Source organism: Xiphophorus hellerii, chromosome 15, assembly GCF_003331165.1.
Source record: "Xiphophorus hellerii strain 12219 chromosome 15, Xiphophorus_hellerii-4.1, whole genome shotgun sequence".
In the NCBI taxonomy this organism is placed as follows: Eukaryota; Metazoa; Chordata; class Actinopteri; order Cyprinodontiformes; family Poeciliidae; genus Xiphophorus; species Xiphophorus hellerii.
In genome coordinates, this window is record NC_045686.1 from 24,599,295 (window position 1) to 24,621,325 (window position 22,031).

Below are 22,031 nucleotides of genomic sequence, written 5' to 3' on the forward strand. Positions count from 1 at the left end.
CAAAACACTGATTGAAAATAAATTTATTTTTTCCTGCATGTTTATGTCTGTTAAAGCTAAGATGCAACGGCACTGAAAGCCCTTTAAACCATTCAGACTACGAACACAACAGAGACAATTAAAACTGTCAGATGACTTCTTACCCGCGATAATAACTCAGAAATAGTCCAAATAGTTTGGATCTATTTTCATTTCTTTCCTACTTACGGAAAGTTTATGTTTATATCATAGGTTTGTGGTGCCTTTCTATACTAAAGAAAAAGATATAAAATGTCAGATACTTCACAAGGAGATATTAGCATTCATGGAAAAAAACTTACATAACCTTGTACTAATGCAGAAAGTACGGCGGTCACCGTAAGAAGTCTTACAGTATTCAATTATGCTGCATAACTGATCAGTAGATTATTTGCGTTCCCTCGCAAAACCTTTTGCTAGAGAACGCAAAAGAAAAAAAAATCCCCATGTCCCCTGGAGGACTCCGTAGAGAATGAAAGTAACTGAGGTTTTGCATTTTATTGGGCAAGCATTCAGAAATATTACATTTCCTGAATCATTCAAGTGACTGAAATCATTCTGTGGTTTGCTCAATTCAAACGGTTTTCCATTAATCTACATTTCTTTATAAAAACGTTCAGCATGTTTCTAAATTTTGAAATACTAATCATCGTCAACTGACCTCATCCCAAATACTCCATTTTACACCTCATTATTTGCATGTATTTACATATTTCGGGTTTTTCCTATCAGAAAACAACGATTATCATAACAAAAGGGTAATAACAGAAACTTAAAAGATTTATCCAAGTTCTGGTCTAAAGTGAGCGAAAAGTAGAAGTGAAATAAATACATAGTTTTTAATCATGCTTAGGCCCTTTTCGACTGGACCTAAAAGTTTAAAGTGTGACCAGCCAACTTTTGAAGGAGCGTCAATGATTAAAACTAAGAGCAAACACAGCGCAAAGAAATGATAAACTTATACTGTAAGCCTGGTAAACAAAAGTTTTCACCGTGATGATCGTAGACGCTGACGTAGGAAACACCGACAGCCATACACCAGACCACCATGTTGGCGATGTCCGTGTAGCTGAGCTCCTCCTCAGCCACTACAAGGCCGATGTGGACCGGTAGTTTCTCCAGCGAAATCCCGTCAGATATCCAACGTGACCGACGGCTTCCAGCGCCTTTGCCATCACGGTCACTGTCAGAACTCTGGTCAGCACCGGCCTTCTTCTGCTTGAACTCAGACACAGGAACCGGCAGTAGCAGCGCAGCCATTGTCCGCTGCCAGAAACGGCCTTTCCATGTTCGAAGACGGACTCGGAGCCAGGAAACTGTCGCTCTTTTGATGCGAACTAATGCTAAAAGAAGGCGCCAAATAAGGCCGTAAAGCAACGCCATTGCTGGCCTTGTAAACGGAAAGGAGAATGTCTACCTACAGAGGTTTCATCAGTTTCTTCTTCTTCTGTATTTGAAAGCGGGTGTCACACAGCTTTAAAGTGTATTACCGCCACCCGGCGTGAGGATTAAATCTCTAAAATCTAAACACGGCTTTAAAAAATGATCTACTGAAATTCTTCATCAACAATCCTCTCGGTTTTACTATGTTGTTTTCCAGTCTTGCTGTGGTATCACTACAGCTTAAAGCGATTATAACTGACATAAAAACCAGCCTGTGCAAACAGGCGTTACATCGCAGATTCTTGTATTAATCATAGAATTGCAATCATTATCAATAAATTGTTTTTCCATTTATTCACCTAATAACTTAAATGAAATGTATTAATTCCACTATAATCATTTTCTATAGGTCAGGAATTTGATCAAATGAATTAATTGGTTTTTTTAAATTATTTAAAATCAAACTGTGTGCATCAAACTTCACCATTACGGCAAACTTAGTCATGAAAAAACAATACAGTCTTACAAACAAGGAATATGACATTGGTTTCACACACTCACAGGGTACAACATTAAGAATATATAAACTTCAGAGGACATAATATAGGACATAGGACATAATAAAGGTTAAAAAGAGCAATATATACAAACATGTATATACACACAATACTATTTTCTTAGGGAAAAACCATGTCTGTTCAGTACACCATGCTCTCCTGAATTGTTTCCATATTATGAATTCATCCTGATAAGGTCAGAAAAAGGTTCAACCCACACACATCCCAAAAACTTTTTTGAGAATCTTTTATTGCTGGACAAAAAAGTGTAAGAAATAATATGTACTCATTTAATGTATTTTTTAACAAGTACAGTAAAACACTTTGTTTGACTTGGTTGGGATTTGTCCTATTTTGGTTTAGCTTTATTTGTATTTGTGTTGCTTACCTACGATCAGAATGTAAATCTAAGCAGATTTTAAGAGAGCAAATAACTGCACTGGGTGGAGAAAAAGGTCTGCTTTTGCCAAAATTCACACAGAATTTATGCCTCAAACTCAGAGTGAGGAATAAAATATGGACAAAATGTGAGAGTCCTGCACGTTTTAATACTGGATATCAAAGACAACCGAGTCGCGTCACCAGATGGATAGAAATTTGAAGAATAAAACAATATTTACTGTAGGGAAATATAACAGACAAGTGTGTGATCATCGGACAGAAGAGATTGTAACGTTATCACACTGACAGCAATGTGTAATTGAAGCAATGTGTAATTCCACTCCACACCACGGGGGTGGCAGTATGGAGTAGAAATACTCTGTTTACTGACGAATCCGAAAAGAAAAAGGTTCCATCATGTCTGCCTTTCCCCTTGTTTACTTCAAATGTCATCAGCTGATCCGTTCAGGTACATCTACTGGATGAGATGGCCACGATTCTTCTCGTTACATTGTATGAATATTCTCCGCTCTTCTACATCGCTGTGGTTTCTCTGTGTTTTCTCGTGACCGCTGCCATCGTATTGGGTTGGTAAGCAGTGTTCGCTTAACTTCCGTCTTTATAAAAGATGTCCGTTTATAAAGGTAAAAGGTTTTCACCTTTTACTTTCGTATATGTCCAACAGAAGCATGTTTGTGTCTTGCTAATGCAAAGACGGCTTGTAATGCAGAAGTCCTTTAGATTCTAAAGGAGTAACCGCGCTAATCAAGACCAAAGAGAAATCATTTTCTGACTAATAACTAAAAATAAACATTTTGATTTCATGTGTAGATATGAAATGTGTTTTTTGTTTTTGTGGTATTGTGAAGAGGAAGGTTGGTGTTTGCTCAGCACACACACCGACCATCACAAGCTGTTGAAGCTCATATTGACACATTCTGTCAATTTTCCCATCCCTGGGGTCTGCTACCTTTACTGTCAAAATAACTTTCAATAGAAAAGGACGTGACTTTTAAAGAATCTCACCTGAATAGTGCGTGATCTCTTTTTATATGTACTAATTTATCTAATCATTGTGGTTCTGTGTTATTGTTGTTGCCTGCCTCATACGGCATCCAAATGTAACTGACTCATGTAACTTATATGTCCAACAAACCAGGAGTTTGATATGCAGTCTGTTAAAAGTACATGTTTTAAGGTCAGAAATTGTTTGATGTTTTGTAATGTTAATTTACGTTGAAGAAAAATGTATCATAAAAACATTAGGAGTGAGACTCTAGCCATTTGCTTATTCTGTATACCAGGTTTGGCTTTGATGTCCCAGTGTTTCTTCTGAGCCATGAGGATTCAGAGTCCACAGTGTCGACTCCTGAGAAACTAATGGTTCAGGAGACCAATCCGTTTTCTCTAGCACTGGGATCTGGGTCAGCATGTGTCAGTGGTGAGTGATAAAATGTAATCAGGTAAGATAATGGAAGCTTTGGATTGCACATGTGAGAGAATGTACTAAACCGTTGTAAGAATTACAAAACACTTCTCCTTAACCCCTTCTGTTAACTTTAGCAGAAGGGGTTAAAGTTAACAGAAGATTTACGTGTAACATGTTTGCGTGTTACTGTTACACATCTCAGGTGGGTTAAATCTGTTATCTAATATTAAAATAAACATGAACCTGAATTCCAAGTATATAGCTACATTAATTTATTTGAACAAAAACACTCCAAGCAAATTAGAAATAAAGCATTTCATGTCAGTAAACATGTAAACGCTCTCAGCTAAAAATCAGTGTTGAACAGTTAATACTGTTGTTAAAGGAAGATTTGGTAAAACATTGATGGACCAAAAAGCAAAACTTGACCTTTGCTTAGTAGCCCGTTTCTTAAAGAGTCTATTATTTGTTACAGAATTTCACCCCCCTCTCATTTTTATGAATATTTTATTCTGTCTTTTCAGTGGACAAAACTGAAGATTCACCCTTTAAAGTAGTCAGTATACAGCTAGTATAACAGTCCCCTCAAAATAACACACAGCCATTAATATCTAATCCACTGGTAACAAAAGTGAGGACACGCTAAAGTGTACTCAAAAGTAGCTAATAAATTGTTGTATGAGCCATTTCCCCTCCCCTCTGGTGTCATGTTTACATGTTACTGTTACACATGTCAGGTGTGTTAAATCTGTTATCACTCTCACAGTCTCTTATAATGTTTACTGGAAGTTTAGCATGATTAGCATGGCAGCTCACGGTAAACAAGTCTCTGAGGTTCTGAACAAAAGAACTGTTGCCAGAGAAAGCCCAAACATGCAAACTCCAAAAAGCAGAGTTTGAGATTCTAACCCAGGAGCATGTGGCTGCACGGCGACAGTGCTACCAACTGCAGCCCTGTGCTAGCCCACAAAGAGGCTGGTAATTCTCCATGAAGAAGTGTTTTGGACGAGAGGTGAGATGTTTTCAAGAAGCAGGACAAGAGGTCTAGTTGCCTTCTACATCAGCGCTATTGACTGAGGAGCTACACCAGAGAGAAGCTCCAGAAAACGATAAATCAACAGTTCTGTATTCTTCCTTCAGATGTTCCTGGTATTTGTACAGTATGTCCAGGGATCCATTTCCCCTAACCACAGCATCCACTCCTTTGTAGATGGTGTATCACTGAAACCTTGCTGCTTGGAGCCTTGTGTACTGAGCTGTTTCTGGGGCTGTGAAGTCGGAGCTCTGCAGGAGGCGCTGCGCACCCATCAACAAAACCTGAGGCTCACAAGTCCTCAACACTTCCTTGAAGCGCTGCACCATCGCTTCCACTACCATCAAACTTTCTAGTATCCTTTTTATTGCAAGCAAAGAACCTAATCTGAGAAAGTTTTTATTATGGAACCCAGTAGTGGGTAATTAGACGGTGGGGGAACTATGGCATGGATTGAATGGCAGCCTTCTGCAACATAGCTTATCCCCGTCAGAGTAAATGTGTGTATGGACGGGTGAATGAAAGATTGTGTAAAGTGCTTAAATTGATTGTGCTTCACGGTGGATGTCTCAGATTCAATTTAGTCCATTTCTATCACTATTTTATAAAAATTGTCAGCAATTTTTCATCGCAGTAACAAGTCAGTCTGAGTGTGAAGTGACCTGCATGTAAACGTGGAACAGTCAGACTTGTGATGTATGATGTGGTTTGATACCGAGCTTTATTTGTAAAATGAATAATGTGCAGTTACACTCTGAAAAGTCAGTGAAAAGTAACTTACTTGGACTTTATTCTGTGCGTTAGATACCAATTATTTGATCACATTGACTGAGACAATGAGACGGGTACCACTTTGACTTCATCCTGCCAGTATCCGCAGCGAAGACGAAAAGGAATGTCACACCTGCATCCCTGCTGACCAGAGGATTCCAGATTTTGGGCCGTTGCCAAGGAAACACTATCCTCTCGTGGCTGTCCTGACTCTGGCAGAAACTGAGGCCAGATATCTATACAATATTGTTAGTTCTTTTCATTACAATTTAAAATGGAATGTGCAACACTGTAAAAGAGCCTCAGTAAAGATTGGCATGTGCATAATTAGCACTCATAATTTCTTCTGACAGCAAACTGCTCTGTTCTCTTCCAGGTGGCAAATGTAATCGTTATTCATGTTCCTGATGGGAAATACAATCTTTCTGCACGGATTCTCTTCCAGTATCTTCTTACCTCACAAGGATACATGCATGAATTAAAAGTATGTCAAATTTATCTTTAAGGACATTTTCCTAATTTCCTTGACATTGAAACAAGTTACATAACAGATGTGGTTACTGACACCCCACAGTGGTCACTGAAATAACTGATAAAAGTAATCATAAATATACTTTTTGTGAAAATGACCCAATGAAAATCAGACATGTCTTTCAAAATGTGGTTCAATAGAATCACTATAAAAACAAACTTATGAAAACAGGCCTGAACAAAATGATGGTACCTAAAACTTAATATTTTGTTGCAAAACCTTTAGAGATCACTGCAGTCAGACAGTTGCTGCCCTTGAGACTTCAGCACCTGTCCATAGGTTTGCTGGTCCTTCTACAGATGTTTAGGATTATTCTGTTGGAAGACCCTCAACCTGCAACTGAGACCAAGCTTCCTGACTCCAGGCTGCATGTTTCTCTCCAGGGTGACTTTGTCTTGATATTTCATCTTACTTCAAGACTTCAAGGCATCCTGAGCCACATGCAGGACAGCAGCCCCAGAGCATAACTGAACCTGTTTAGCTCCCCACTTATTACCGTCAGAGAACAGCTTCTGTCAGTATAAGCAAGTTAATAGAACAAGAACCTTAGTTTGAATATGCATTCTTCCATTTACCTTTAACTTGCTGCTGGTAAAGCTGGACATCCCCACTGTAGTTCATTAAAAAGTATTCCTATGATATTCTTATAGCCATATATCCTTTAGTCAGTCATGCAATCATTTTCCATGTTAACTGCTTCTTCAGTGTGTGCTTTCATTTGTCTGTCAATTTGATGTTGATACAACAAAATTTTACTACTATGGGAAAGGAAAAGAATCAGTTACAATGTATTAAAATTAATGGTTTCAAAACAAACATGTAAATGTATTTATCAGCAGCCCTGTGTAATTTCTTTCTGTTATGTTTACATATTTTCTGTAGTGATCAACAGAAGCAGGGAATGTTGAACTGGTTTGTTTTGTTGCTTTGTTATTTACTAGTTTTTATTGAGAAAAAAAAAGAAAGTAATTGTACAAATTACAACACAGTACATCAGAATAAATAATGTTGGTTCAGTTATGTGAGCTGCTCCGTGCCTGTCTGGGCTCTAACTGGGTTCTCTCTGTGATTGCAGCCACTCTTTATGTCGGCTGAAGGTTCTGGGCAGCCGGCTGGAGAACAGATGGAGGGAAGTCCTGACCGAGGGGAGAGCGACTGGTCAGAGGAGACGGGTAGAAACTGTGTGGTCTGTCAGAATGCAGCGGTCAACAGGGTGCTGCTGCCGTGCCGACACGCCTGCGTCTGTGACAGTTGCATGTTGCACTTTCAACACTGTCCAATTTGCAGAGCCTTTGTCCTGGAGTCGTTTGCACTTAGACCAACATTACAAATATAATATAATTTATGTCATATAGACGATGCATTACAAACAAGATTGCTTATATTCACCTTTACATGGCGTTAAAGATCCTGTACTTACACACAAACACACTGAGGTCTTTCAACTTAGCGTTGCTTCCAAACTGCCTTTATTTCTGCTTGTATTTATACCTTCTAATAATCTGGTTTCATAGAACTAATGTCAAGATGTCAGATATTATCCAAATATATTTTGTTTGTTGGTTTGTTGGTTTTTGTGACTTTCAGAAAATGAAACTTATGTATTTAATTTTATTACAGATACATAGAATGAAATATCTTAAACTCTGCAAATTATTTAATGCTTATCATTGAATTATTTGATTCAGGCTTGTTAAATTAGAGACAACTACAAAAATGCATGACCTTGGTCTAAATACACTGAAAAGAAACTATTAAAACTAACCTAAAGCTAAAGGATCCGTAAGAAGAGCGGTCCTCTGATAAACTGTTTTACAGTCAACCTAACAGTCAAACACAAGATATTGAGAGGACACAATAATAGAGGAAAAAAAGAATTTCCACATAATAATTCCTTTAAATCAGTAAAATGGAAGTGATCTCCAAAAGCTCCACTGGCTGGCAATTTATTTAACAAGAAAGTGAGTGAGCAGGTAGTTTCAGAACACCAAGCATCATCTACTCAAACAGCAGATATCAGAATCCATGGGCCACATGCAGCAAAATGTTCAGCTGCTTAAAGCAGATAACATCACAGTCAGTATTTTAGCCTTTGGATTACCATAAAGAAATTCTGCCAATAAATATATTACCTTTATGAAACGTTACTATAACAGAGAAAAGAAACAATCGTTCTGATTGACTGAATGCTATTTTCCTCAACACAATCACCAGATCTTTCAAAATTTGATTTAGGTGCTAGGAAATATTTGGGAGTCTCAACAGGGATACGGGGGGAAACTTTTAAATTGCGTTCCTTCACAAAAGTATTGCATTCCCTCACAATAAACTTGCAAATACACCCTGGTCCATTTTGTATACAGTCACATTGATACAGTGTAACCAGGGGTTTGACTTGTTTTGCTCCTGCATTCCCCGCCTGAGTTTGTGGAATATTTAGCCAAAAGAAAAAGATGTACAACTTTAGATTACTCACAAATGAGATATTAACATTTCTTACATGAAAGAATTCAAGATGCTGCATGAACTGGCTTCCAAATACATTATTGCGTGGAATGCAATACTTTTGTGAGGAAACGCAAAAGAAAAAAAATCCCCAATGTGCCTTAAGGCGCGCCGTAAAATATTACGCCTGAAATTAGAGATAAAAATTTAACCTGGAATGAAGCCTAACTGGGTTTGTTCCAGGTTAGTTGTTGGTCAATAAATGTCTTAAGCTTATTAGACAGAAATGTGGACAGTATTTCTGATCAACTTTGTATCCCTCGGCTTCTTCAAGGTCATTTCCTTATTTTACTGTATTTATGACAGAATGATAAACTGTTTCAGGAAGATAACTTTCTCTACAAGTCTAGAACCTTACCCTAACCCAAGAAAATTTCTGAATACTTTTGAGAAGACTAACCAAGCCAGGAGCCTTAAATACCTTTAATACGTTGCTTGTCATTTACCTTTTGTTGTGTAATGTCTTTATTCAGAAATGTAGAGTCTTCCTGTGGAAGGACTGAGAAGTAATAATGAGTTTTTGCAACTCACGAGCTCCTGTCTTAATTTTTGAAGAATAAAGACCTTTATAAAAGTTTTTTCATTTCTTGAACTGAATAGAGAGCATTGAATGGTCACCACTACGACAGTTAATGTGCCAGAACTCATCCTCAGCAGCTCCTCACCTTGTACACAGAGCTGAATGGTAATGAAGACTCTGGAAAAGTAAAAAACAAACATGATTCTTTCACTGCCATTCAGATGTTTAACTGACAGCATGAGAACTATGACAGGACTTTGAGGTTTTTACAGTAAACAAGGGGAGATATTGTAAGTATTTCAACATTCAAATATTTTTTAGAATTCATCATCCAGTCAGTTCCAGAAGATTGGAAACTATTACAATTGAACAAGAAAATGAATGGACTGACTGGGATAATGTAAACTTGTGCATAAAAAAGACTAATTACAAGATTTTGGGGGGAAAAACTGCAAACGGTAAAATAAGAAAAACTTACAAATACCTGCAGAAATGTAAACTCTTGAGTTTGATGAGAGAAGTGATGGGTGTATAATCTTACTGCTGCTTGGAGGAAGGATCTCCAGAACGCTTTTTTGTGCACTTAGGATCCCTCCAGTTCAGCAACAGCTTCAGAGATGGAGTAGGAGACATTGTCCTGTCTCCCACCACCTGCTCTGGGTCAAGGGGCGCCTTAGAGCCGGCCGTCCTGATGAACTTATCCAACTCCCTCTCAGCTGTAGAGAAGCTGCTGGTCCAACACACTACACCAGCTGGTTGAATCAAAGACAGAACTAAAACGTGAACATCCCTGCCATAGAACAGGGGTATTCAGCTCCATTGGTCCAACACAACTGAATCAAGTGACAGACAGAATCCTGCTGATGACCTAATTATGTGACTCAGGTGTGTTGAAGCAGAGACACATTTAATCACACCAGGACTCCGGCCCTGGAGGACTGGAGCTGAAGACCCTTCCATAAACGATGCCTGATGCCATCACAGGGTCATAAGGTCCTCAGCAGGTAGAGGACCTTATGTCCTCTACCTGCAGGTAGTCTTCTTTGTAAAGAGCATCAGTCGCTTTAGTCCACTTCACTGTCCAGGTGGTCATCAAGTCGCCAGTAAGAGAAGAAACCCTGAGTCTTGGATCCCTGCTGGTGGAGGCTGCAGCTCATTCATAGCCTACAAAGCCAAGAGATCCTGTCCTTTGTTCTCTTGGTTTCCATAAACTTGTAGTTTCACCTGGTTTTGTGAATCCAACTATTAGTAAATAGTTGGCTTCATTAGTGGTATAGATTTACTTTTCACCTCTAATTGTTGATGCTGTGCAAATTATAAATGTGCCATAAATCTGATCTTCCTTTGAAAGTCATTTCTCTGTTTGAAAGAAACTATTCTATCAGTTTACTGTTTTCAAACAGATTTATCTGCAAAGTGAAGGTTTGTGCTGTTTTTCTGCTTTGTGGTTAATGTTACATTTACTCTCAGTAAATTAGTGTAATGTTCATTGGTTTGTTGTAACCAACATTTTCTGAAACCTTACACATTTTTCTGAATATTTAAAATTAAATTACACAGGGCGTGCCGTAGTGGCGGAGGGGTTAGCGCGACCCACATTCAGAGGCAACGTGGCCTCGACGCGGCTGTCGCGGGTTCGACTCCCGGACCCGACGATGTTTACCGCATGTCTTCCCCCCTTTCCTGTCAGCCTACTTTGGAAAAAAGGGACACTAGAGCCCACAAAAAGAACCCTTGCGGGGCGATAAAAAAATTAAATTACACAAATAATTGCAGTTTAACAAAGGCAGCATCACATAGCAACAATCATTTAGTTTAGCCATTTCTTGATGCATCATTATAGCATGATCAGTGAATGGAGCTGCTGTAAAAATGGAATCTAAGGAGCCGTCCTCGCTTCAAGAACAGGTGGATCTTATTACTGATGTTAAATATTCACAAACCATATTTCCATTAGTATCTCCTAAGCCACTGTGTATCAGCTGGAGCAGGTCCATCAGGAAAGTCAATAGCTGGAAACATTGATCAGCATGAACAGAATCATGTCTGCACTTATTAATGAAGTGTGGGGAGGGAAATATGTACATACAACCATAAGAATGTATTAATCTTAACCTGTGCTTAGCACAACACAACAGTGCGGATGCATGCGTTTCAGGCTCAGCACGACTGGTGCCACTTTACACTTTATAAAGTGTAAAAACCATATAGTTTAAAACAAAAATATATTATGGTCAAGTTTGAATGAGGCAGATATGGCACCAAATGTAACAGCAGATTTTTAATATCTGCAAATATTTTCAGTTAGTTTTGCACTGGAAAGTTCTGCTGACAGCATCTGTCAGGCCACCATGAATGAGGAAGTGTAGATCTCTGGGAAAAGATCTGCAGTTTGGAATCATCTTTCTGCTACAGGAACAAAAACTCACAGAACCTTCAGTCAGAAAATCCACACCAAGTTCTGCACAAATCACAACATCAGAAACAGACTCAAAAAACAGAAACATCAATACATCTGTAATAGTACTGTATTTGCAAACTAGTTTTACACAATTGGTTTATAGAAGAACAGAATGATCAGAAGAGCTGAAGAGGTATAAACAACAGAAAGCAGTTTCATTTCTCATTCATTCATCATTTACTGCTCCAAGTCTTATTGGCTTTGAAGCAGTGAAGACAACAAGCCAGTGAATGAGAAGAACATTAAACCAGAAAAAGCACTGAGACAAAGGGTTTAAACAGGTTTGTAGTCCAACTTGGACTCGAGCTTCTTTGAGTCGGCCACTTTGCGAACAGCTTTCATGAAGTCTTCTTGAGTGACGTACTCACGATCAGACCGGATCGCAAACAGTCCTGAGAAAACAAGAGTCAGCATAAAAACCCTGATCAAGGAGGTAAGAGTGCCAAGGATTCTGGGTTTTAGCACATTACCTGCTTCAGTGCACACGTTTCTTAGATCAGCACCATTGAAACCATCAGACAGTTTTACAATGGCTTCAAAATCTGGGAAAATATCAAAGATATCAAGACAATTAATGCTAGAAGATTTTGTGTGCTGAACTAACTTTGAGCAAACAGATAAACTTACAACCACAAAAAAAACTTTGATTTTATTTTTTAGATGGTTATTGAGCACCCAGGTCTTACTAAAAGGTGCATCAAAGTTCACCTGGATGCAATTTGTGTACCAACCTATTTCGCCATGCTTGGTGATGGGACTGGAGTGGATTTTGAGGATGTCCAGTCGAGCTTGTTCATTTGGCAGCTCAATGTCTAGAGAGGAAAACACACAGAGCTCTTGTTGTGTGTAGCTGACAGACATGAAGCTGACAGATTAACACAGAAAGTAACGCTCACGTATTTTCCGGTCCAGTCTTCCAGGCCGCAGCAGCGCTGGGTCCAGGGTGTCCGGCCTGTTGGTGGCCATGATCATCTTGACTCTGTGTAGAGTATCAAAACCGTCCATCTGGTTCAGCAGCTGACAGAACACAGTAAAGAGAAGAGTCATCATCCAGATCTCAGTCAGAGGTTGAATTAGACTTTCTTGATGTCAGTTATTTTGACTGACATCAAGTCAAAATAACTGACTTGATAATTATTATAACTGCATAATTATACTGCATAACAATCGATGCAGTTTTCTGGACGATCGCCACTAGTTTTGGTGGTTTGAATTTAATTGATTGCATTTTAGTTCTGTCAGGTTATGTTAAATAAAAAAATACACTATTAATGTAAATATTGATATTTTTACTAATGCACCATGTTAGTTTTTACCACTTGAAGCATTAGTTCTGAGAATGTCAACCATATCCAAGTAAAATGGTGACTGTGTAATATCCTTAACTGAATAAAAACTCAATAAAACTGAATTGTGAATCAAATTGATTTTGGCAATCTGAATCAACATCCAATAATGCATAATTATGTCCTAATAATGCACAATTCATATACAGACTCCATTAAGAAAAATCTGATCAGTTTCCTTTGCCAAGTTTGTTCACACAAACAGCAATTTGACTTTGGTTCCATTTTGTTCTCAATGAAATATTTTGACTAAATTATATTGGGGAAATAAAGTTTTTTCCTGTGAATATGCATCTAATCATTGTTTTTAACCAACAAAAAAGTTGAATTAGTGCAAATGTGCACTCTGGACACTGACAGTTAAGAGTTCAGAGAGACAGTCTGGGGAAAGAAACCGTCTCCATGGCAGCAGGTTTTTGTAAAGAGAGCTCTGTGGTGCTGACCTGACAGTAAAAATCTAGACAGATTATGATGTCTTCTCCAAAGTGGTTATATCCTTCCCACCAGAACACAGCAAATGATATTAATTTCATACCTCCATCAGAGTTCTTTGGATCTCTCTATCAGCTGAAGTACCTTCTGAGAAACGGCGGCCACCTGCAGAAAATGAAATGACAATATTTAGGCCCATAGTATTTGACCAGTCAAGTCAAATTTCTTTGCTCAAAGTGATTTACACAATAAAAACAACATACAGTAACCAATTGTTAAAATTTACAACAGATTTCTTGTAGTAGATATTTGTCATAAATAATAAGATGTCTTTTTTTCAAAAGGTTAGGTCATATTTGTGTCTCTAAATCCATTTTATTTAGATGCGTTGGGACGTAAATGATTCATTGGCTGTAAACAATAAGTAACAATAAGCTGTGCTTGCTGCTGACTCTGAAGTGAGCAGCTTGTTTACCAAAAACAAAAAAAGATTCAGCAGAAATCAGCCAGTCTGCTGAGAAAACAGACTGTGGTTTGTAAATTGAAATAACTTAACTAGAATTTGTACAAAGTTCACTATTTCTCGTCATTTATCTCAGAAAGTAAAACTCAATTATGCTCCTCTTGCATAAATTACTGCATCAATGCGCCGTGGCATGGAGGGGGTCAGTTAAAGGTCAGGGGAGTTTGCTAGTCAATCAGGAACAGGAACACTGTTGAAGAAGCTTTTGGTACTTTTATTTCCAGGTTCTGCTGGAAATAAAAACCAACAACTCCATACAGCTGGTCAGCAGAGGGAAGCATGACGTTCTGTAGAATGTCCTGCTAGATGGCCATGTTTACTGAGGAGGTGATAAAACCCAGTGGACCAACACCAGCAGCACCCCAAACCAACCAACAGCACCGTGGATCCTGTGCCTCTCCACTCCTCCAGAGACACTTTCTGGTATCAAGAATGTGACATTTACAGCCCATGTGTATGATTTATCTCAATATAGTGGATATTGATCCACTGAGAGCCTCGGTCCATTTCTGGTGAAGCTCCCCCAAGTTCTTGAAAGGATTTTGCTCTGCAATCCTGTCAAGGATGCAGGTATCCCTGCTGCAGCTTTTTCTACCACTCTTGGTTTACAACATGCAGGCTTTACCTAGTTAAATGAAAGACTGCAAAGACTGACCTTTTTAAAAAGTTTTTTGAGGTGCCAGTGGTGATGGTGGTAGGATTTTGCTCTGTAATGGCTGATTTGCTCTTTGTTACTGAACTTTTTTGGCTACTGTCTGGCCACAAACATTGTGCTTAGTGTAAAACGTTGATCTTTTTGGCATGGTTACAGATGATCTCTCTATAATGTGACCCCTGCCCATCCACACAGAAGGACTTTATATAATCTACAATCAATCAAATAAGCAGAGGGCTAGCATGATTCCTCACCAATGGCATCAATCTCGTCCATGAAGATGATGCATGGCTGGTGGTCCCGGGCATAGTTGAACATCTCTCTAATGAGCCTTGCACTTTCACCGATGTATTTGTCCACAATGGAGCTGGACACAACCTGTAATGTCCAAACACGTTGTCACACGGCTGTAGAATGGAGCTGAACACTGCAGGAAGGACTGATACTCACCTTTAGAAAGTTGCAATCCAACTGACTGGCCACGGCCCTGGCAAGTAGAGTCTTCCCAGTGCCTGGTCCAGAATAAAATTCATACCATTAAGAACCATTAATGACAAGCCAAAAACAGTAGAAAATAAAGAAAAAATGCCTGCTTGTGAATGTGTCTGAACTTAAATTAATGTGACTAAAACATAAATGTGTGAAGTTGGCCAGCTGCTACCTGGAGGCCCATAAAGCAGGCAACCTTTTGGAGGAATAATTCCCACTCTCTGAAAGAGCTCAGGGTTGGTCAGAGGAAGTTCAATCACCTGCAAAGTAAGGACAGACAGGTTTTTCAATGTGCGATGAGTCAAATGAAATTCCGTGAGGTTCTTACAGTTCATAACACAATATGTCCACAGTTCATTCAAAAGGTAAATTCTTCTCGTTCCTGAAACTCTCAGCACAGAGCCAAAGGATGAATCCTCTCCCTTTAGATTTGGGAAGACTAATAACAGGGAGAATCTTGATCTTAAGTTCTCTGCGTGGTCCAGCCGAAATGTCAGCGTCAGTTCTCATTGTTGACAAAAATTGCGCCATTTTGTTCTCATCCTCAAGTTATCCACCCCTTCTTGTCACAAACTTCCATTGCAAACTCCATGTGTGTGATTGGTCTGAATTTAACTGTTGTGTGGAAAACAGTGCAACTCAACTTCCGTGAGCTGTTGTTCTGACCATGTGTGCAAGGTAGGGCGTACTGTCGGGTAGCACAGACTGTCAGAACAGCAGTTTTTCAGTCAGGCTGCAATTGTTTGAAATATTAAACTCCTCCTGCTCAGTTCAGGTATAGTGACACAGCAGAACGACTCACAACGCCTAATGCTCTTTCTTTTTTGATAACATAAAAAATCAAATGACTTTTCAGCCCGTTAGTAACCATTTCTTCCTCTGAACCTGTTGACTCACAATAGCTGTTTCTTTGTGTCTTGATCACTGTCTCTATAATATGTCGTTGTAAAACACACACAATGCAAAACATCATGATGTATACTGCAGCAGCCCGGTGTGTCTTGTGGACCCATGAAAGCTTTGTGCAAAAACGAACACACAAAACCACATCGACAGTATGGCTTTGGTCCAACAACAATTACGTTGAAGGAACCCCTCTTCTGTGATGTTTGTGCCAAAGTTTGACAGAGTATATTGCCACTACCAACACATATGTAATGATGGTTAGCCACCATCAATACATTTGTGACAGAGCGTTCTAGTGAACATTACAGGCTATGCTGTTGAGTGGACATTGTCAAAAATAAATAAATCCTCCAGCTGCAGCTGATCCACACTGCTGCTGCTGGTGTTCTGACTAAACCAAGAAAATAGAGCACATTACCCAGTTCTAAAGTCCTTCTGACCTTGAAACGCCTTGCTGCTGAAAAGTGCTATACAAATTAGATAGATGGGTGGGTAGGTAGGTAGATACCTCTCTCAGTTCACGGATCTGTTCAGACAGTCCTCCAATTTCAGAGTAGGAGACGCTGCCTGGATCTTCATGGGACATGTTGTACACTAGAGGATCCACTTCCCTGGGTAGGTACCTTAGACCAACAGACAGACAGGGAGACATCTTAAGATACAAATGACAAACTGCCATGGTGGGAAAAAGGAAAACTCTCCCTGATTATGTTCTCAAAGTTCTTATAATACTCATGGTAGTGCCTTTTTACTTGATTAGTCAGAGCAGAAAACATAAACTTAGATTTGCTATAAGTCACTGAGAAAGCAAATATTTAAACCCCTATGTCTCAGCTACAAATCTGGCTGCACATAGGAAAATGAAAATCTTAAATATTACATTTCAAAATCAATTTCTTCTGCCCCAACTTTTTCTCCACCACTGGTAGCAATAATGAGCAGTCAAGTGAGAAGAAAGTAGATCTGGATAAATCTGGAAGGGGCTACTCCTGGTTGGAATATTTGTCACTTTCATATTAGCTTATTTGTGAAGATAATTTTGCTTTATTTAATTTATATGTTGCTTTAGCCATTTGTGTATTTTTTCTTCCTTTATGTTGTACCTCTTTCATGTGGCAAGTTTAGGTCAAACTGCAGTGAATAGTGTTCAAGTCTGTAACCCACCTCATTATAGTGAGTGTAGTCATGTCCAAAGCCACTCTGGTGCCAGGCTTCAGCTGTGATTTGTCCAACTGGAAAGATAAATATTGTAGTCATTACATTTTTTCCAAGTCCTCAACACTGCCATGGTTTTCAGAAACACAATCAAACTGTAATACAGTCTGCATGGATCATTTTAAAGTTGACAATGATATTTTTTTCTACCATAATCATGTTAAAATAATAATACTAATTGACTTAATACCAAAATGAATTAGTGGTATTTTAATGCAGGATGATAAGACCAAAACAGAAAACGCAATCACGGACAAAACTCATTGGTTTCTGATTATTCAGTCAGAAACTTAACTAAGCCTGGCTGTTAGTCTGGTCAGGAGCAGGCTAGCTGCACAGGATCAATCGCCATGGTAACTAATATAATACTGCTTTTGTGAAACCTAATCAAGGCTTAATTAAATCAGGATATCTGGAAAATCCCGGCTCAATCCGCTATCCTGGTTTTGTGAAACAGGAGGAGTGAATAATGAAAGAAATGACTCAATGTAATCTGATGGGTTTCATTAGATAAACAAAGAAATTTTTTTTTAACTGATTTGAATAAAAAATACAAAAATAAGTTTGACAATTAGGATCTATTGAGATACATGCATTACTGAATTGAAATGATTTATTTTGTGAAGTGCCTTGAGATGATATTTGTTGTGATTTGGTGCTACAGAAGAACTGAATTGAATTCAAAGATGTTACATTACTAAATGAAAGGCTTCATTACAGGAAAACAAAATCCAGATTGGGGAGTGATGATAAGACAGTTCAACCAACTAGGACTGTCTTCATTGAGTAGTTCTGGCGTAAACTGATGCCAGCTCATCATTAATGGGTCTGATGATGAACCGTCATTGTAAAGGCCTTCAGAGGGTGAATGATTTGACAAGTGTGTGGAACTATTTTAATATGACCATGCTGTTTGTTAGGCTAAGTCAGACTTCCTTTTAAATAGGCAAAAGACTTCAACTGCTTTGCTGATTTGTAGCCAGAACAGATTTTCTGGCTACATTGTAACCACAGATTAAAAACAAGCAGAGGACAACCTCTAACAAAACATGGTATCTGTTATTAAAGCTGCTCTTCTAATAACTCCTCTCAGAAGTCAGAGCTAAGCTCGTTTACTCTCTTTGTTTTGACAGAAAAACAAAAAGAAATCAAATATTATGTGGAAGGAATTTGAATCTTGGGCACAAGTAGCTCTTCTAAATGGAAAACATTCATAAGCAAAGTGCCAAATTATTTAGGAAGTGCCTTAAAAAAGGATGTCAACTTTTTGGAGTGGCCATCAAAGTCCTGATGTCAGCTGGTCAGGATTTTGAGAAGGGCCTGAATGATGTAAATATTTTTTCTATTGATTATTGAGAAACCTATACATATTTAAAAAATGAAATGTAATATTTACTAAAAAAAGAGAACTAAAAGTTTTTCAGAACTGATCCTAGACTTGTATTGAAATAGTTTGATACTCCTGGATGATGATTATGAGCGCTCACCTGTCTGCGACATCCAACCACATATCGGGGACCGTTGGTGGCTTTCACAATGACTGGTAGGAAGAGCAAAAACAAAAACTAACTGTGAAACATCAAAAGTCAAACTTCAAGCAAGGCAGTTGTCTGTTTTAACCCTTCTGCTGCCCAAACAGGGGTCGAATGGCCTGTGTAAGTTTTATGCCCTGTACGGGGTCCGGCAGGGTCACATTAACTCTGCATGCACTTTTACATGTTTTTACCCCCTGTGGCTTCAGGAAATGACTGGACACTCCCAGCAAGTTCTCGCTGACTGGCCATGACATCGGCCACGCTCTACCTGAGTGTCATGCTAAGAATGCAGGAGGGATAAACCAAAGTAGGGTGGGAAAACTGTAAACAGTAACACCTGCAGTGCAGCAGAGAACTGGCATTGATTGCAGTTTTCTGGCATATCACCAATCTTTACAAAGCCTGACCTGATCTTAGCCAATACCAATTTTTTTTCTCTGAAATGTAGCTAAATATAGGAATAAACCTGCTGAGTTGGCAACAGTGTGGTGACTGTTGTTAACTGAAAACATGCAGACATGGCCTGGTGGGCCAGTCTGTCAGTCAAACCTTTCTCACAGTACAGGAGAAAAGGACAATGGTTGATTTCAGACCTTTAAAATGGTGGATAACATCAGCTTCACATTAGGTATCGGCCAATCACCGATCTCCCAAAATTAAGGATATTAGAATAAATATAATATTAATACATACATGTAGCACTTAAATATGTGAACAAAGGTTTTAAGACATCATTTACAAAAATCTCTGCCTGACAAAAAATTACAACGAAGAATGTGGAGCTTGAAGATAAATGTGAACATCTTAACATTTATTCATTCAAAGGTAAAATGATTACTGTTCCTAAGGTGATCATTCTAGATTAAAAGACAGAGATAAAAGCAACAACTTGGCAAAATAAATCAAATGAAGGAATGCATATTTCAAATCTATTTATATTGCATAAGCATAAAATAGAATGCAAAAACATCAGTTTTGTAGATATTTCATATTCACAATTAATATATTTAAAATTTTAGTTCCACGTCTACATTTTAGATAAACATTACCGTCTGACTATGGAAATAATCATTTATATGAAGCATAATTTTACTTTTAGTTTTGCATTGGTTAGTCACAATGCAATTAGTAAAAATTTAATTTATTGTTTACTATTGCTAGCGAAAAGGTTTTCAAGATCTTTTCTCTTCTTTTAGTCCCAAGTCCAACCTGCCTGTTGCTATTTTTCTCTTCAAGGATCCAACGCATAGAAAACAAAGATGTGCTGCAGGTTTTGGAACTGAGGCAGAAATTTCAACATCCAGCTGCTGTACATTAGTAACTGTCCTACATTTGTCACATGTTTAGAATGACATACAAAGGTCAAATGAGTTAGTAAACTAACTGTAGACAGGCTTATAACAGTTCAAATGGCATGACAGAAACATCATCAGAATAATGCTAGACATCTATGTTACAGTAGAGCAGTTAAACCTTTAAAAGTTTTTGTATACGTTCAGTTCTAAAGTAACATCATAATTTACCTTTTTTCATTATATTAATATAGTTTTTTATGCTGAATGACTGTCTTTTTTACATGAGACACCTATTCACTCTTCGATGAAAACTAGCATGTCTTAAGTTGACAAATGAAAACATATGAAATATCAGGGGGGTAGAGATGCTTACATTTCTCTTCGGTAAGCTGCTTTAGCACCTCTCCAACAATCTGCAAAGAACAAATGTACAATCAGGTCATGATGTGTTTTAAACTGTCAGCAAAGTTATAGACACACATTAAGACCAATTCTAACGTGCTTTTAAAATGGGAAGAAACGTTAATCATTGATCTCACTGGTCCAACTATTTCAAACTCCTCTATGTCACTGATATGTGAGAGATGAGATCAAAACACAGCAGGAGCAAGACTGCCCAAATAAAATCGAATAAGAAAAAAAAAGATAAAACAGAATTTATATCTAGCTTTAGTTATCTTTATGTAACTAACTGTTTTATTTGTTGATTATGACTTCATAGTGCTCAACAATTAAATAAATGTGAAAAACGTATTGCATGCATGAACAGTTTAGCTCCAGTAAAGCGCACTGAATTCAATTCGCTTTGTAAGGTCTTACTACTGAAAGGATTTTCCTTCAGACAACTCAAGATATAAACTAACCATCAACTAACACATGAATATAGTGCAATGCAGAATCTTACCTGACCAACACTTTGAAGAGCCTTTAAGTCATTCTCTGACTTCTCGTATTGCTTCGTTTGTTCCCTCAGCTGTTCTCTTACTAGCAAAGAAACAAAAACGCCAACAGGATAGAATTTACAATTCACAAGTTGAGGTATAGAGACAATGTTTTCACAGTCTGCGTTGCTAGCTCACTATTTATATGGGCCGGTTTCGTTGTTAGAAACACATAGATACAATGTATTTCTGACCAGCATGCACAAAGATAAAGATACATACGACACTGAATGATTTAGCATATGGCGCTTTACAGTTCTTTGTCCGTTGTTGAACAAAAAACAACAGTGGGGTTTATGGATGACTGAAGGGAAAACGCTGAACTGCATGACAAAGCAAAAGCTAGCCGTCCAGCTAACATAGTAGCATTAACAATTGAAAATATACAATCCGAATGTACATAACTACAAGCTCTACGTCGCAAAATGTACAAATATTAATTTCAATTACATTCTTTCAATCGTCCGTCAACCTCCTTATGTTCTAGTAATTTTTTCCTGTAGTCTTGCAAAGCTTTATCTCTCGTGTCCGCCATGACTCCCAAATTCTTCTTCTTCTTCGTCTGGTATTATTTGGCGGTTGGCAAACAACTTACTGATGCATTACCGCCACCAACTGGTAAAAAGTGTTGATAAGGATTTTAACATCTACTCAAAATGTATCAGTACATTTTGGAGTACACTTCTAACCCTGCATAAATTGCATAATTTAAATAAATAAAAGTTTAAAGTTATTTTAAAAAACCTCTTCGAATTGTATGTTCCTTAGGTTATATAACACTGAAAGCACCTACGCTCACTACTGTTTAGGTGCTTTGAGGTTTGTTATTTTTCACTGACAACGCTTGAGTGGCTGCCACACATTTTGACGGCAGGCACGCCACGTTAATGTTTATACATTCCCGAATTGTGTGAGGAATATGCGTTTATACACAAGGCCTCAGAAACCTTTGTGTGTGCGCAAGTTTCCTGCCCTGTTTTGTGCATATAAGCTTTATATATGAGACCCCAGAGGATAGAAGAGCTTAGCGAATATTTAAGACCAAGACATGTGCCAGAGGGAGAAATCAAGTGAATGGAACAGGACAAGGGGCCTCCTGTATAA

The 22,031-nt window shown here is 38.3% G+C and overlaps 3 protein-coding genes across 4 annotated transcripts in view; 1 reads left to right on the forward strand and 2 right to left on the reverse strand.

Annotated features, from left to right (window-relative positions):
- The window catches only part of nus1 (NUS1 dehydrodolichyl diphosphate synthase subunit), a 5,480-nt gene extending 3,886 nt beyond the window's left edge, over window positions 1-1,594 (reverse strand). The window contains exon 1 of the mRNA XM_032584427.1: window positions 1,011-1,594. Coding sequence (XP_032440318.1) covers window positions 1,011-1,401 — 391 coding nt within the window. The 5' untranslated portion in view covers window positions 1,402-1,594. The remainder of the gene's footprint in view (window positions 1-1,010) is intronic.
- Window positions 1,595-2,719: 1,125 nt separating this feature from the next.
- cgrrf1 (cell growth regulator with ring finger domain 1) lies at window positions 2,720-10,479 on the forward strand. 2 transcript variants are annotated; one of them, XM_032584426.1, is made up of 7 exons: window positions 2,720-2,930; window positions 3,644-3,780; window positions 4,979-5,156; window positions 5,673-5,820; window positions 5,949-6,056; window positions 7,180-7,290; window positions 9,717-10,479. In XM_032584426.1, exons 1-7 carry the CDS (start codon window positions 2,827-2,829, stop codon window positions 9,753-9,755), a joined length of 825 nt encoding a protein of 274 aa, XP_032440317.1. In that variant the 5' UTR covers window positions 2,720-2,826; the 3' UTR covers window positions 9,756-10,479. The 2 variants fall into 2 exon arrangements, with proteins under 2 accessions (XP_032440317.1, XP_032440316.1); XM_032584425.1 differs by lacking the exon at window positions 9,717-10,479 and having other exon boundaries at window positions 7,180-9,187.
- Window positions 10,480-11,639: 1,160 nt separating this feature from the next.
- Window positions 11,640-21,509, reverse strand: psmc6 (proteasome 26S subunit, ATPase 6). The gene is made up of 14 exons (XM_032584418.1): window positions 21,378-21,509; window positions 20,891-20,970; window positions 20,360-20,399; window positions 18,644-18,696; window positions 17,106-17,173; window positions 16,450-16,564; window positions 15,208-15,295; window positions 14,997-15,058; window positions 14,801-14,924; window positions 13,472-13,533; window positions 12,487-12,607; window positions 12,322-12,402; window positions 12,061-12,132; window positions 11,640-11,982 (listed from the first exon to the last, which is right to left on the reverse strand). The coding sequence occupies exons 1-14, from the start codon at window positions 21,460-21,462 to the stop codon at window positions 11,864-11,866; spliced, it is 1,170 nt and encodes a 389-aa protein (XP_032440309.1). The 5' UTR covers window positions 21,463-21,509; the 3' UTR covers window positions 11,640-11,863.
- Window positions 21,510-22,031: the final 522 nt, after the last annotated feature.